We start from the raw sequence: 12,342 nt of genomic DNA, 5'->3' as shown, positions 1-12,342 counted from the left end.
AGTTCTCTAGACTGACGCTATGGAGCGACTACCCGACAGGCGGCCACACTGTGTCGGCAGTAACCCGGGTGGTGTTCATGCAAGCTGTCAACAAGGAACCAACCAGCCAAAGGCGACTTTCCGACGGCCCCAACGATGCGCATCACTGAGCAATGATATGGGGTTGTTGGATTGTTAGTTAACGCTAGCAAATGACGTTATCGGCAGGCCTCTCGGCACCACCTCAAGACAAGGAAAGTGCCATGATGCGCGAAGGAATTAGCGAACCACCTCATCCTCAACGAGCCAAATTCCCCACGCTTTGCATCACTCAACGAGGGCTATCGATCCGACTTATGGGGTGTACAACTCAATAAATAAGACGTTGGGTACCCTTTACTCGCAAACTTTGACTTTTCATTTGCCCCTCCTTTGGAAAATTACAGACCATGTCTGTCATCGACACTACCAAGGACCTTTCGGCACTTTTCACGAAACAGGTCCAAGCTACCCCGGATCTGATTGCTTTGGAAGACGACAAGCATACATACACTTATCAGGAGCTCCACGACAAAGTCGCTGCCCTCGCCGACCGGCTGCGGGGTCATGGCGTCGGCCGTGACAGCTTGGTAGGTGTCCTGTTGCCGCGATCCGCCGACTATGTGATCGCCTGTCTAGCAGCCCTACGGGCCGGCGGTGCATTCTTGGTCCTGGAATTGGCCTACCCTCCCGACCTCCTTGCGGATGTTCTAGAGGATGCTCAACCTACCGTCGTGGTTACTATCAGCGCCGAAGTCGGCAAGATCAAGGGAAGCACTCCGCTTGTTGTTCTGGATGAAACCAGTTCAGCTACCAACGGCCAGTTGAGCGAGTCAGAGTTGAAGCCATTGCCGGAGGAGACCGATTTAGACCGCTTGGCCTTTGTCGCGTACTCCAGTGGAACGACTGGCAAGCCGAAAGGCATCGCCAACCCACACCGAGCGGCGGTTCTCTCATATAACCTTCGATTTGGACTCTCAGACATACAGCCAGGCGACCGTGTGGCCTGCAATGTGTTCTTTGTTTGGGAAATTCTTCGCCCGCTGTTGCGAGGTGCGACTGTTGTTGCTGTACCGGACGAGGCCAGCTACGACCCGCGCATGCTCGTTGACCTACTCGCGTCTAAGAAGATCACCGAGACTCTTTTCACACCAACGCTCTTCTCTGCCGTTCTTGCTCGTCACCAAGCGCTGGAGACGCGCCTGCCAAACCTGAAGACTGTTTGGCTTAACGGCGAAGTTGTGACCACCGACCTTGCACGTCGTGGTATCAAAGCTCTACCTAATACCCGCCTACTCAATGTATACAGTGCATGCGAAACCCATGAGATCGCCTGCGGAGATATCAAGGACATGCTCGAGAAGCTGGACACGGATGCTGCCTACTGCCCTGTAGGACCGCCGCTCGTTGACAGGAAATACATCTACATCGTGGACGAGAGTGGCCAAAAGGTGGACGAAGGAGAAAATGGCGAGCTCTGCGTAGGAGGACATTTGCTTGCTCGAGGGTACCTTAACCGCCCCGAGACCACCGCTAAAGCTTTCATTCGGAATCCTTACAGCTCGAAGACCGGTGCTCGCATGTACAGGACTGGTGATAAGGCACGTCTCCTATCGAATGGCTTGCTTGAGATCACTGGACGTGTTGGCGCGATGATCAAGATCCGCGGATACTCCGTGGTACCAGGAAAAGTTGAGAGCGCAATTCTCAACCACTTGGCTGTCAGCCACTGCGCTGTCGTACCTTTCGGAGAAGGCATCGATCGACAATTAGTTGCGTACATCGTGCGGGACAAGGAGGCGTCTGCAGAACGTCCAGAAGTCGAGATTGACCGAACAGGCCGCAGCTCGACCGCCAGGCGCATGCTGATGGCATACCTTGCTCACTACATGATACCTGCACTATGGGTCGAGATGGATAGTCTTCCAAGAAGCGATGTGTCTGGAAAGGTCGACCTCAAGGCACTTCCTCCTCCTCGACCTGCATCCCCTACAGGAAGCGCACGAAAATTCGAGCAGAGCCCCATCTCCATCGAACAGATTACCCAGATTTGGGCATCTATATTGAGCATCAGCCCCAGCTCCATCACTCCTGAATACAACTTCTTCGATCTTGGTGGTCACTCACTACTCCTTGCCGATCTCGCCGCGCGTCTGTCGAACACTTTCGGATTCAGGGTGCCGGTCGCGCGCCTCGCCACTCCAGCAACTCTCAATGGCCACCTAGATACCGTTCGAGCTATCCGGGATGGCCACACTGCCGAGGTCCAGGAGAACCTGCCCGCCGTTCTACGAGCAGACGCTGTACTTGAGAAGGAGATCCAGCCGAATGACGCCAAGATGTGTGCGCTTAAAGATGCGAAGACTGTGTTACTCACTGGTGTCACTGGATTCCTGGGCGCGTTCCTACTCCGAGATCTTCTCGAAACCACATCTGCCCAGATCGTGTGCATGGTCCGATTCGCTGATTCCTCGCAAGACGACATACCCGCTGGTATTGCTAGAATACGTAGGAATTTGCTGGACTTTGGTCTGTGGAGCGACAACATCATGGAACGTGTCGAAATTCTTCCTGGAAACTTGTCGCGTAAACGATTCGGTCTCGCTCCGGACACATTCAAGGCCTTGGCTGACCGTCTCGACGTAATTGTCCACGCAGCTGCCACCGTCAACTTAGTTTACCCTTACGCTGCGCTGCAGAAACCCAACGTTGGCGGTACAAGAGAGGTTCTTCGTCTTGCCGCTCAGGGCGGTGCTACCGTACAGTACATCTCCACCAACGGAGTACTTCTGCCTGCCAAGGGTCGCGAAGGATGGTCAGAAGACGCCATGCTGGAGGTCGACGATGTTACCAAGCTAGCTGATGGTTACGGCCAGACTAAATGGGTTGCTGAGCAGCTCGCTCTAGAGGCCGGCCGAAGGGGTCTTCCCATCAAGATTCACCGTCTCGGAACCATTAGTGGTCATAGTGAGACAGGTGCTGCCAACGCATGGGATCTATTGACGGCCATGATTGTCGAGTCGATTAGAATCGGTTACTACCCCGATGTCAAGGGCTGGCGCGCGGAGATGACCCCAGTCGACTTCGTCAGCAAGGCCATAATGCACCTTAGCAACCAGACCGAGACCGACCAAACGATGTTCCATATTGGAGACCCTGACCCAGTTGATATTAGCAAGGTCTTCGAAGATCTTAGTGCACTAGGATACCCAACCCAGCCGATGGACTTTGAAAAGTGGACCAGCCTCTGGGACGACAAGCGAGGTTCTGCCAAGGGTGGTGATGGAGCTTTCACAGTCGATATCCTCCGAAGCGGTATGCCAAGCGTCGAGTTCCTGAGGGATGTTGTTGTGCTCGATAACGCGAAGACCAGGCCGCTGCGCCTCGCAGTCGAGCGCCCGAAGGTGGACCAAACACTACTTGAGACATACACACGACATTGGTATGCACGTGGCTGGCTTCCAAAGCCGCCCGCGCACCAGGATGCTGCTGGTGGCTCTGCTAGGCTTCCACGAAGAGGTCCTCTTTTCGGTAAGGTTGCCGTAGTTATGGGCGCATCATCCGGAATTGGCGCTGCCACCGCCACTGCTCTCGCCAGAGAGGGTTGCCACGTCGCCCTCGCAGCACGCCGAATCGACGCCCTTGAAGACCTCAAGAAACGCCTCGTGATCCGCGAAGGCAAGGTCATTACGCAAAAGACTGATGTCACGGACAAGGCTCAGGTCGAGGCCCTCGTTGCCGCAGCAGAGAGCCAACTTGGACCCGTCGATATCTTCGTGAACGTCTCGGGAGTGATGTACTTCACCATGATGGCCAACACATACACAGACCAATGGAACCAAACCGTCGACGTCAACTGCAAGGGTCTCCTCAACGTCATCTCTTCCATCGTACCCTCGATGCTCAAGCGCGGAAAGGGCCACCTTCTTGCCATCTCCTCGGATGCTGGACGAAAGGTCTTCCCTGGCCTCGGCGTCTACTCGGCATCAAAGTTCTTCGTCGAAGCTACACTTCAAAGCTTGAGGCTCGAGACTGCTGGGACTGGGCTGAGAGTTACCGCTGTACAGCCTGGAAACGTGGCGACAGACTTGTTGGGTATGAGCACAGATCAGGAGGCTTTGAAGAAGTTTGGTGAGCCAACTGGCGCGAAGGTTTTGGATCCAGAGAATGTTGCTGAGTGCATTGTGTATGCGCTCAAGCAGCCGGATCACGTTTCTGTGAACGAGGTGCTTATTGAGCCGAGAGATGAGCCTATCTAGACGTAGCTGTGTGGTAGGAAGTTGTTTTATATATACTCCGTTATGATTCATGGTTGAGCCGTACAGTAACGGAACTTTGACGGACTTGTAGCGACTTATCTGTGCTGACCTTAATTGAGGGAACGTGAGATTGGCAGTGTACGAAAGAGTAACAGATATCGATGTTTCTTCACCAAATATATGTTTGCAACAAGTCAATACCGCCATCTCCATACTATAGCATAACCCCTCAACTAAGCCGCCGGACTAAGCACAAAAGTCACCATACTCCTCCCCGACACCTGCGCACTAACACTACCCCCACCCGCCGCCACTGTGACCGCAATTTCATCGCAATCATGCCCATTATCCGTGATCCACGCCTTCGCCGTCTTAGCAACAAAACCACTTGCCTGAACCGTAACGGGACCCGTCACCGTCCCTTCCTGGATGACCTGCACCGCCAAACTCCCATCCACATTCCTAAACGCACTAACCCGACTCCCACTTGGCCCACCACTCGCACCCACCCTCACAGCACCCGGTCGCACATGTCTACTCCAGTTCGCGAAGGCCCAGAGGCGTTTACTCGGTATGACTGACGTCTTGTCATCGGAGATACGGATTAGCTTGCTGTTTGTTGCGCCGCCTTGGACGCCGATCCAGTATAGATATGCGGAAGCGTTGGCGGTTGTGAGGGCAGTGTGGATTTTGTTCGCCCAGTTTAGGCCTTCGCCTGCGCCGTTGTTGCTGTAGAAGGTTGTCTGCCATGCGCCTTGAAGATCGGCGTTTTCGGTCTGCCAGACGTGGTGGGGGGTGGTTATTGGGCTGTTGGGTTGGGATGTGTAGGAACTAGATGATGGTCAGTGGATTATTTTGTCCCTCATGGGGAAGACTTACTGTGCGGTGATTGTACCCAACAGGCTACTCACGCTACTTAGTGCACTCATCATACTCTGCTGACTACTCCATCCCTCGGCGTCACAACATGTAACCTTTACGCTCGTAAAGTTCGCTCTGTCGAGTGTTGGCCGTAGTACTTTGATGAAATCCGCGGCTTGCTGCCCGGTGCTCCTCATGCTGGCATAGCTCGTCGTAAGATCAGGTTCATTCAAGAAACCTAGATGCGTGATGTCCACCCCGATGTTCTTGTAGTAAGTGATGTACTGAACCAGATAGTTCGCATACGCCTGTTTCCAATCACCGCTTGAACAACTGGCGCCGGACACCCCGCATAGAGACCCTCCATTCGCATCGTTGTTGTTTGTTTTCATGTATCCTGGTGCCGACCATGCATTTGCGTACACGGTGCGCAACCCATATGTTTTCACTGCTTCGGTGCTAACCCAGACTTGGCTGTTGTCATTGCCGTCAAACACATATTTCGGCGTCGCATTCGGACCCCCGGGATTCGTGGGTTGAATGGAAACCATGTGGTCGCTGCTGGAGTCTGGAGACGAACCGATCCCATTTCTCAAGATAGAGAAGCCGGCGCCGGACGTGCGGTTGAAGAGTAGGTCAAGGGCGTAGCGTTGGAGTGTAGGCGAGAGAGCATGCATTTGGTTCGCGCGTTGGAAGGTTTCCGATATGCCGAAGCCATCTATGGTCTGGTAGGTTTTGGTCAAGTCGACGGTGACAGTGGAGGATTGTCGGGGTTGTAGGGATGCGTGTGTACTCGCGAAGGTCGTCAGCGCCAGGACGAGGTAGCTGGAGAGCGCCATGACTGGAGTCTGAGGCACCTAGGGATCTTCGTGAACGACTGATATGCCGTGAATCGCGGTAGGCGAAGCTTTTGTATAAGCATCATCTCCATTTAGCCTTTATCCATGTTAAAGGAAACGCCGCAGGGATACTACAAGTTAGCAGCCCCACAATGGCTTCAAGATCAAGCTTCCTGTTCATCCAGTATACGACGAAGATGTTCCCCACCATTGCGGTAGGATCGAGGAGCAATGTCGCTGTGAGTGGTGGAATTACCCGGTGCTTACCTCCGTAAAGTACTATAGCTATCATATATAAATCTCCGAGAAGCCACCTCGAGATATTTTGCCATATTCTGAGCGGTCAGACCCCCACAATGTCTACTCCATGTCGGTACCCATGTGCGATCTCCCTGGGAACTATCTTTTCCTGAATATTACACAGGGAATGGCCCCAGAATCGGTTGCGTCGCTGCATCTGAAAACAACTGCGGTCAATGATCAAGATCTTCCTACTCAATACGAGATCGACATGTCGCTGCACGTGTCTCACTGATCTTCAGATGTAGTATGTGACCGGGAAGCAAGGCGGAACGCGGGAACGCATGTTGAATCGCGACGGGAGACGACGGACAGGCCATCGAGCATGTCCATAGTTATGTATTGATACATCTGGTGTGTCGCCGACCTTGGTCCTGATGTTGGGGAGTGATGAGTGCCTCATCCGGGGTCGAGGCTGTCGCATGCAAGCCACGCTAGTGGCTTGGCAGTCGTCAATCCAACATTTCGCGGAGGAGCGATTGCCCTCACAGCAACAACAACCCACCATGGCCGACCTAGCAAAAGTAGACGAAGCGGCGCCCGCGCCCGCGTCCGAAGCCCCTCAAAATGTCGAAGAGGAGGTCGCTACCGTATCCGTACCGCCGAAAGTCGAAAAGGCCGAAGCATCAGACACCATGAGCGCGAATGGAGCGTCAGCGCAAGATGCGATCACAGTCCACGAAGCCGCTTCGACGGAAGATAGCTCTCTCAGTGCGACTACAAACCCCGACCCGAAAGCTGCGCTCGCTGCGCGAATGGCCCGCTTCAAAGCGCTCCAAGCAGCCAAAGTAAACGGGCGCAAAGAGACAGAGCGCGAGGTTCGCGATGCCGAAGACCGCAGTTCTCGCCTCGCGCAGATCTCTAAACTTGGCGCCCTCAACGAGAAAGCCTCGTACAAGCTTCTCAAATCCGAAGACCCTGATTTCGAGCGCAAGAGGAATTGGGACTACACAGTTGAAGAGAGCGAGAGCTGGGACAAGCGGCTGAAGAAGAAGTCGAAGAACAGGGAGGGAGTCGCGTTTGCCGACTACAGGAATGAGGCGAACAAGGTGTACAAGAGGCAGATTGGTCAGATGAGCAAGGTCGATCTGGAGGCGTATGCCGAGGAGAAGGCAAGGAAACTGCAGTCGCAAGTATCCTCCGGACTTCTGCAACTTGTTGAAACGGATGCTGGAGAAATCTACACCGTCGACAATCAAGGGCGCATAAACACACCAGTCGACGAAGCGTACAGTCACGACCACAAGCCATCAAAGGAAGCCGTGGATAGGCTAGTAGAGGATCTAGAGAAGGGCGAGCGCGCCAGGTTGAAGGCCAGGGCAGCGAGAGGCATACGTGACTCCGAGGATATGGGCGATGTCACGTACATCAACCAGAAGAACAAGCAGTTCAACGACAAGCTCTCGCGCTTCTACAACAAATACACGAGCGAAATACGGGACAGCTTCGAGCGAGGAACCGCGATATAATTGGGGCAAAACAACGATATCGTACTTATACCCTGGCATTGCGCTCCAAAGGGCCGGCGTTATTTGATGCAAAAAGGCATTAGGGATTTGGCGTTATTACTATTACGTTACGGCACTCACTTCCATCATAGAAACGGCTGAGGACATTGGTTCAAGTCTGAAATATACTCGTATTCCTGGATATCATGCGGAACGCTCTACATCATACCACTCAACACCCTGTTCACATCCTGACCCGGCTCAGGCTTCTTCATCGCCTTGCTCGTAGCCGTATGCTGCGAAAACTCGAGCCTTCCCTTCCGTCTCTTTGGCTTGCCATCGACCTCTTGTACCGCTGCTGCTGCCTCGGTCGCCGCATTATCACCATCGACATCCTCCCCTCTCTTCCGCCTTGTAGCCTCAATACCACTAGCCATCTTGCCTCTCTCCACGTTCTCCAAGAACGCCTTGTTCTCCTTCTTGCCCTGTGAAATCTCAAACCTGAGTCTTGCCGCGCGCTCTGCGTTCTCGTTCTGGATCTGCTCGACCAGGTTGTGCCACTTGACACCACTCAAGTACCGGATATTCCACACTTCGTCGTGCCACCTGCCCCTCTTCTTTCCGCCCATTGTTTGCGCATTCAGGTTCTCCGCAACGAATTTGGCGTCGCGTTTGTGGAGGAATTCGACCCAGCCGTCGAGGAAGAGCTTGCGACGCGTGCCTCCGTTGCGCAGGCGCTGGGTGCGCGATGTACTGTCTTCTGGGGTGAGGAATATGCGGCCTACGGCGCCGTAGGGTGTTAGGAGGGAGCGCATTACGGCTGGTTTCATAAAGGGCGGGACGCGCGAGAGGTATATGACGCCGGACTTGTCTTTCTTGAGTGATGAGGGTGGCAGAGCCTTCCCAAGCTTTGTGGTCTGTAACCTCATTTCAGAGGGAAGGGATGCAGCGAGTTTCTCGAGGTGTGCTAGTTCGGCGCTCTTGGAGGCAAAGCGCTTTGGTGCGTGTTGCTCGTCGTCGTCTCCTTCGGCATCGTCTTCGTCGAAATCTTGTTCTTCATCGTCTTCCAGTTCCTCCCCATCGCCCTCGGAGTCGGAGACGTGATCTATTTTTTGCCGCTTTGATGTAGGTAGCATGCGCGCTCTGCTCTCCTCCTCAGAGTCATAGCCTCTCTCCTCGTCTTCGCTTTCCTCAACGTCGAGGTATTCGTTTCGTTTGCGCGTCGCCATTGTTGCGCGGGAAGTAATTCTTTCGCTGGTAGCAATATGATGAACTCTTCTCGGAGTACGTAACAGTCTTTTGGCCGGGAGACGCCTGTCGTGACGTGGATATTCGGGCTGTATACGGGCGCATTCGTTCGCTCGAAACTTTTGCGGAGAAGTCGCGGAGGTCAACTTTTGGGTGGGGCCTGACCTAGCGCCTTGGCACTTTGTCGCGCAACTCATCTGCCAGCCTCCATCACCTTTTGACATCCACACCCACCACACCCACCAACGAACTCACCTACCCGCGCATCACACCTTTCTCGCAAACCCACCAGCGAGCTCACCTACTCGCGCATCACACCTTTCTCGCAAACCCACCAACAAACTTCACCTACCCGCACACACACCACACCTCTCGCAGCCATGGGAGGAGATCTCAATTTGAAGAAGTCGTGGCATCCCCATCTGCGCAAAAACCAGGAGAGAGTGTGGAAGGAGGAGAAGTCTGCGCTCGAGGAGCGCAAACTGATCGAGAAGTTGCGCAAGGAACGTGAAGAAGAAGCGGCAATCGAGCAGCTGCAGAGACTGCAAGCTGAGAATGGCGGCAAGGTCGTACAGCGAAGGGTTGACTGGATGTATTCAGGCCCGAGTGGCGATGCCGGCGTCACAGAGGAGCGTGAGGGCTACCTTTTGGGCAAACGCAGGATCGACAACCTGCTGAAGTCGAACGATACACAGAGCCTTCAGAAAGGCGCTGCTGTCGGCATCGACGCCGCCACGGCCGACACGAATGCGAACACTGCTCGCGACACACAGAAGAAGGTCCTCCAAGACCCGCTCCTCATGATTCAGAAGCAGAAAATGGAGATGCAGTTGAAGGCCATGAAGGACGCACAGAAAGAGGCTAAATACGCCGAAAAGCGCGAGAAAGAGAAGGAGCGAGAAAAGAAACACAAGAATCGGGAGAGGGAGCGGAGTCGCGAGCGCGAGCACAAACACAGCAGTCGGCGTCACCGATCGCGGTCGCCACGTAGAAGAGAAGACCGAGAAGATCGTCGCGACCGCGACAGCCATCGTGACAGCCATCGTAGACGGTCGAGATCCCGCTCACGATCACCATACCGCAAGCACAGCAGTCGACGAGACCGCACTCGGTCACCACGCAGGAGGGAAGATCGTGGCGATCTTCGCGACCGCGACACCTACCGACGACGGGATCGTACACCACCGAGAAGACAAGTCGAAAAACAAGTCGAGAGCAAAGCCGATGATACGGAAGCCCGTCAGAGCGCTGCTGACCGCCTAGCTGCAATGCAAGCAGAGGCGACATCACTAGAGGAGCAGCGGGCCGAGCGTGTTCGACTACAAGAAATCAAGGACGCAGAGGAGGAAGAGAAGCACAAGAAGAACATGGATGGAGGACGCCGTTTCATTTCGAGCGTGCGTGGACAAGCCTCGAACATGGACCTGGGCGATGCGATCGCTCGCGGACGGGGTAACCTAAGGGCAGAGATTGATGCTTGAGTTTTGTTTGAGAGCTCGGAGTAATGTGCTTATAAAGAATAGATAGTAAATTGATACCCTGGTCTTCCTCGCTAGACTTGACTCCGCCCTCACCCCCGTGAGTTTGGGAGACTTCTCCCACCATGACTGCTGACTAGCGTCTTCCGTCGTTCGATGCTCCCTAGTCTCCTATACACCGAGACTTAGTTCATTTGGCCTATATCTTCAATTCCATTTGGGCACCAACTCAGGCATTGCATCCTACAATGCGAGTTGGAAGCAGGAATGTACGACAAAGAGACCTACGTAGTTGGGAAGACTATCTGTCAGCAGCGGCGTCACCTGTGGATGGAGATTGTTCCTGCGGCTTGAACACGTCATACGAGATACATTGAAAACATCATGAAGTGAAACGTCATACTTCTGACACAGGCCCACCTTCCGTAGCTCCACTTGATTTCATACAGAGAAGAAACTAGACATGTGCCCTGCAGTCTAAGTCAGCTTAAGAACCTGGAAGAATAGAATTGCAAGGCGGTTTAGACTTCTGGGTCATTCGTTTCTGATATCTCCGCGATCTGCTCGACAAGAAAGGGTTCTAGTATTTTGCTATAGCGACGGTGTATCTGTCAACCACAAGGCCAATATCTATGAAGGAGAACAAAAGAGCCGAAGGAAGAGGTTGTAACATTGAGAGACTTCGCGGCTGCGTAGCCTTCCTCCACCCTTTGGAGAAACGCAAGTATACTCAACGAGCTTCCTTTACAGCGTTCCATTCGACACCCCAGCTGCACTTTCACAAACCGCTGTAGACAATAGCACCCGCAATGCTCATAACCAGAGCAGCCAGACTCGGTGAGCTGGCAGCTGCGGCAGACTTGGCGTCAAGCCGCTCAAGGCAGTAAGTGACACTGTAGCTCGAATTTTGACCGGTAGGTGCACAAGCGAATGGGGTGTCGTATCCGTACTCCTTTGTGTCGCATGTGGGCTTGTTCTGCTCAAGCTCGTCCATCTGGTCTTTGGTATACAGAGCATTACCAACGATGACTGGACCGGTGCAGTTTAAGGGGTTTCCGATGACACCGAGCACGATGCTGAGTAGTCTAGCTGGGAGGGCTTGCGGACCTGGGATTGCGGCAGCGACGGCGGCTATGCCTTCCACAAAGTCTGGTAAAGCGTTAGTAGTAATGGGGCACATATCGACGAACTGCTTACTGAAAGCCAACTCCTCATCTTCATCATCGGTATTCAAGCCACCAATGGCTACAGACAGGTTCGAAGCAGAATCGGGAACATCGATCTCCTGCGTGTACTTGACGGTATCGTTTGCCGCAACGATAGCATCGGCTTCGACCTCGCCAACAAGCCAAGAGTTCTTGATGGTGTTGCTGCCTGCTGTTGAGGCGATGGCGAGAAGCAGGTCGTCTTCTTGCAAGTCACGGGTGACGCCGACGTGTACTTCCTGGATGGTGAAACTGAAGCGGACGGCGATAGCAACGTTTGCTAGGAGCAGGAGGGATAGCAGTGCTTTCTGTAGGGTGAAGGAAGACATAGTAGAGAAGGCAGGAGGGTATTTATTCGAAGAGGAATGAACTGTGGGCGTTGGGGGAGACTTGACCGGGAAACTCCAGCAGATGTCGATAGATCTTAGGAATCGAGGATAGTCTCAGGCTGGATTCCGCTCCATGATTGCGAGCACCATGCTCTACTTATGTTCGTTTGTTCAGCCTGACCTGAAGGGTGAGAATGTCAAGGCATTCCCATGGTGGTCGGATTTGCCGACCAGATATCCGTGACAGAGCAAGGGAAAGCGAATGTGAGGTTTAATCGAGCCTCTTGCGGCTATCAAGAGGCACTGTGCATGCATCTTTGCCAATCAACGACGCTGGGCCCCAATATCACACAGCAT

At 53.8% G+C, this 12,342-nt stretch overlaps 6 protein-coding genes across 6 annotated transcripts; 3 read left to right on the top strand and 3 right to left on the bottom strand.

Annotated features, from left to right (window-relative positions):
* Window positions 1-428: 428 nt before the first annotated feature.
* J4E78_005116 (putative NRPS-like protein biosynthetic cluster) lies at window positions 429-4,277 on the top strand (the record flags this gene model as incomplete). Its single annotated transcript, XM_049365738.1, has 1 exon — window positions 429-4,277. The coding sequence occupies one exon, from the start codon at window positions 429-431 to the stop codon at window positions 4,275-4,277; it is 3,849 nt and encodes a 1,282-aa protein (XP_049222453.1).
* Window positions 4,278-4,510: 233 nt separating this feature from the next.
* On the bottom strand, window positions 4,511-5,977 carry J4E78_005115 (uncharacterized protein; the record flags this gene model as incomplete). The annotated part of the gene is made up of 2 exons (XM_049365737.1): window positions 4,511-5,108; window positions 5,157-5,977. 2 exons carry the CDS (start codon window positions 5,975-5,977, stop codon window positions 4,511-4,513), a joined length of 1,419 nt encoding a protein of 472 aa, XP_049222452.1.
* Window positions 5,978-6,783: 806 nt separating this feature from the next.
* J4E78_005114 (uncharacterized protein) lies at window positions 6,784-7,746 on the top strand (the record flags this gene model as incomplete). Its single annotated transcript, XM_049365736.1, has 1 exon — window positions 6,784-7,746. One exon carries the CDS (start codon window positions 6,784-6,786, stop codon window positions 7,744-7,746), a length of 963 nt encoding a protein of 320 aa, XP_049222451.1.
* Window positions 7,747-7,943: 197 nt separating this feature from the next.
* On the bottom strand, window positions 7,944-8,954 carry ESF2 (RNA-binding ATPase activator esf2; the record flags this gene model as incomplete). The annotated part of the gene is made up of 1 exon (XM_049365735.1): window positions 7,944-8,954. The coding sequence occupies one exon, from the start codon at window positions 8,952-8,954 to the stop codon at window positions 7,944-7,946; it is 1,011 nt and encodes a 336-aa protein (XP_049222450.1).
* Window positions 8,955-9,353: 399 nt separating this feature from the next.
* On the top strand, window positions 9,354-10,454 carry J4E78_005112 (uncharacterized protein; the record flags this gene model as incomplete). The annotated part of the gene is made up of 1 exon (XM_049365734.1): window positions 9,354-10,454. One exon carries the CDS (start codon window positions 9,354-9,356, stop codon window positions 10,452-10,454), a length of 1,101 nt encoding a protein of 366 aa, XP_049222449.1.
* Window positions 10,455-11,229: 775 nt separating this feature from the next.
* Window positions 11,230-12,342, bottom strand: J4E78_005111 (uncharacterized protein; the record flags this gene model as incomplete). Its single annotated transcript, XM_049365733.1, has 2 exons — window positions 11,230-12,079; window positions 12,338-12,342. 2 exons carry the CDS (start codon window positions 12,340-12,342, stop codon window positions 11,230-11,232), a joined length of 855 nt encoding a protein of 284 aa, XP_049222448.1.

This window comes from Alternaria triticimaculans, assembly GCF_023758025.1.
Source record: "Alternaria triticimaculans strain BMP 0046 chromosome Unknown scaffold_6, whole genome shotgun sequence".
NCBI lineage: Eukaryota > Fungi > Ascomycota > Dothideomycetes > Pleosporales > Pleosporaceae > Alternaria > Alternaria triticimaculans.
Note: the sequence above shows the minus strand (reverse complement) of the source record. Positions and strands in the feature narration are given on the sequence as shown.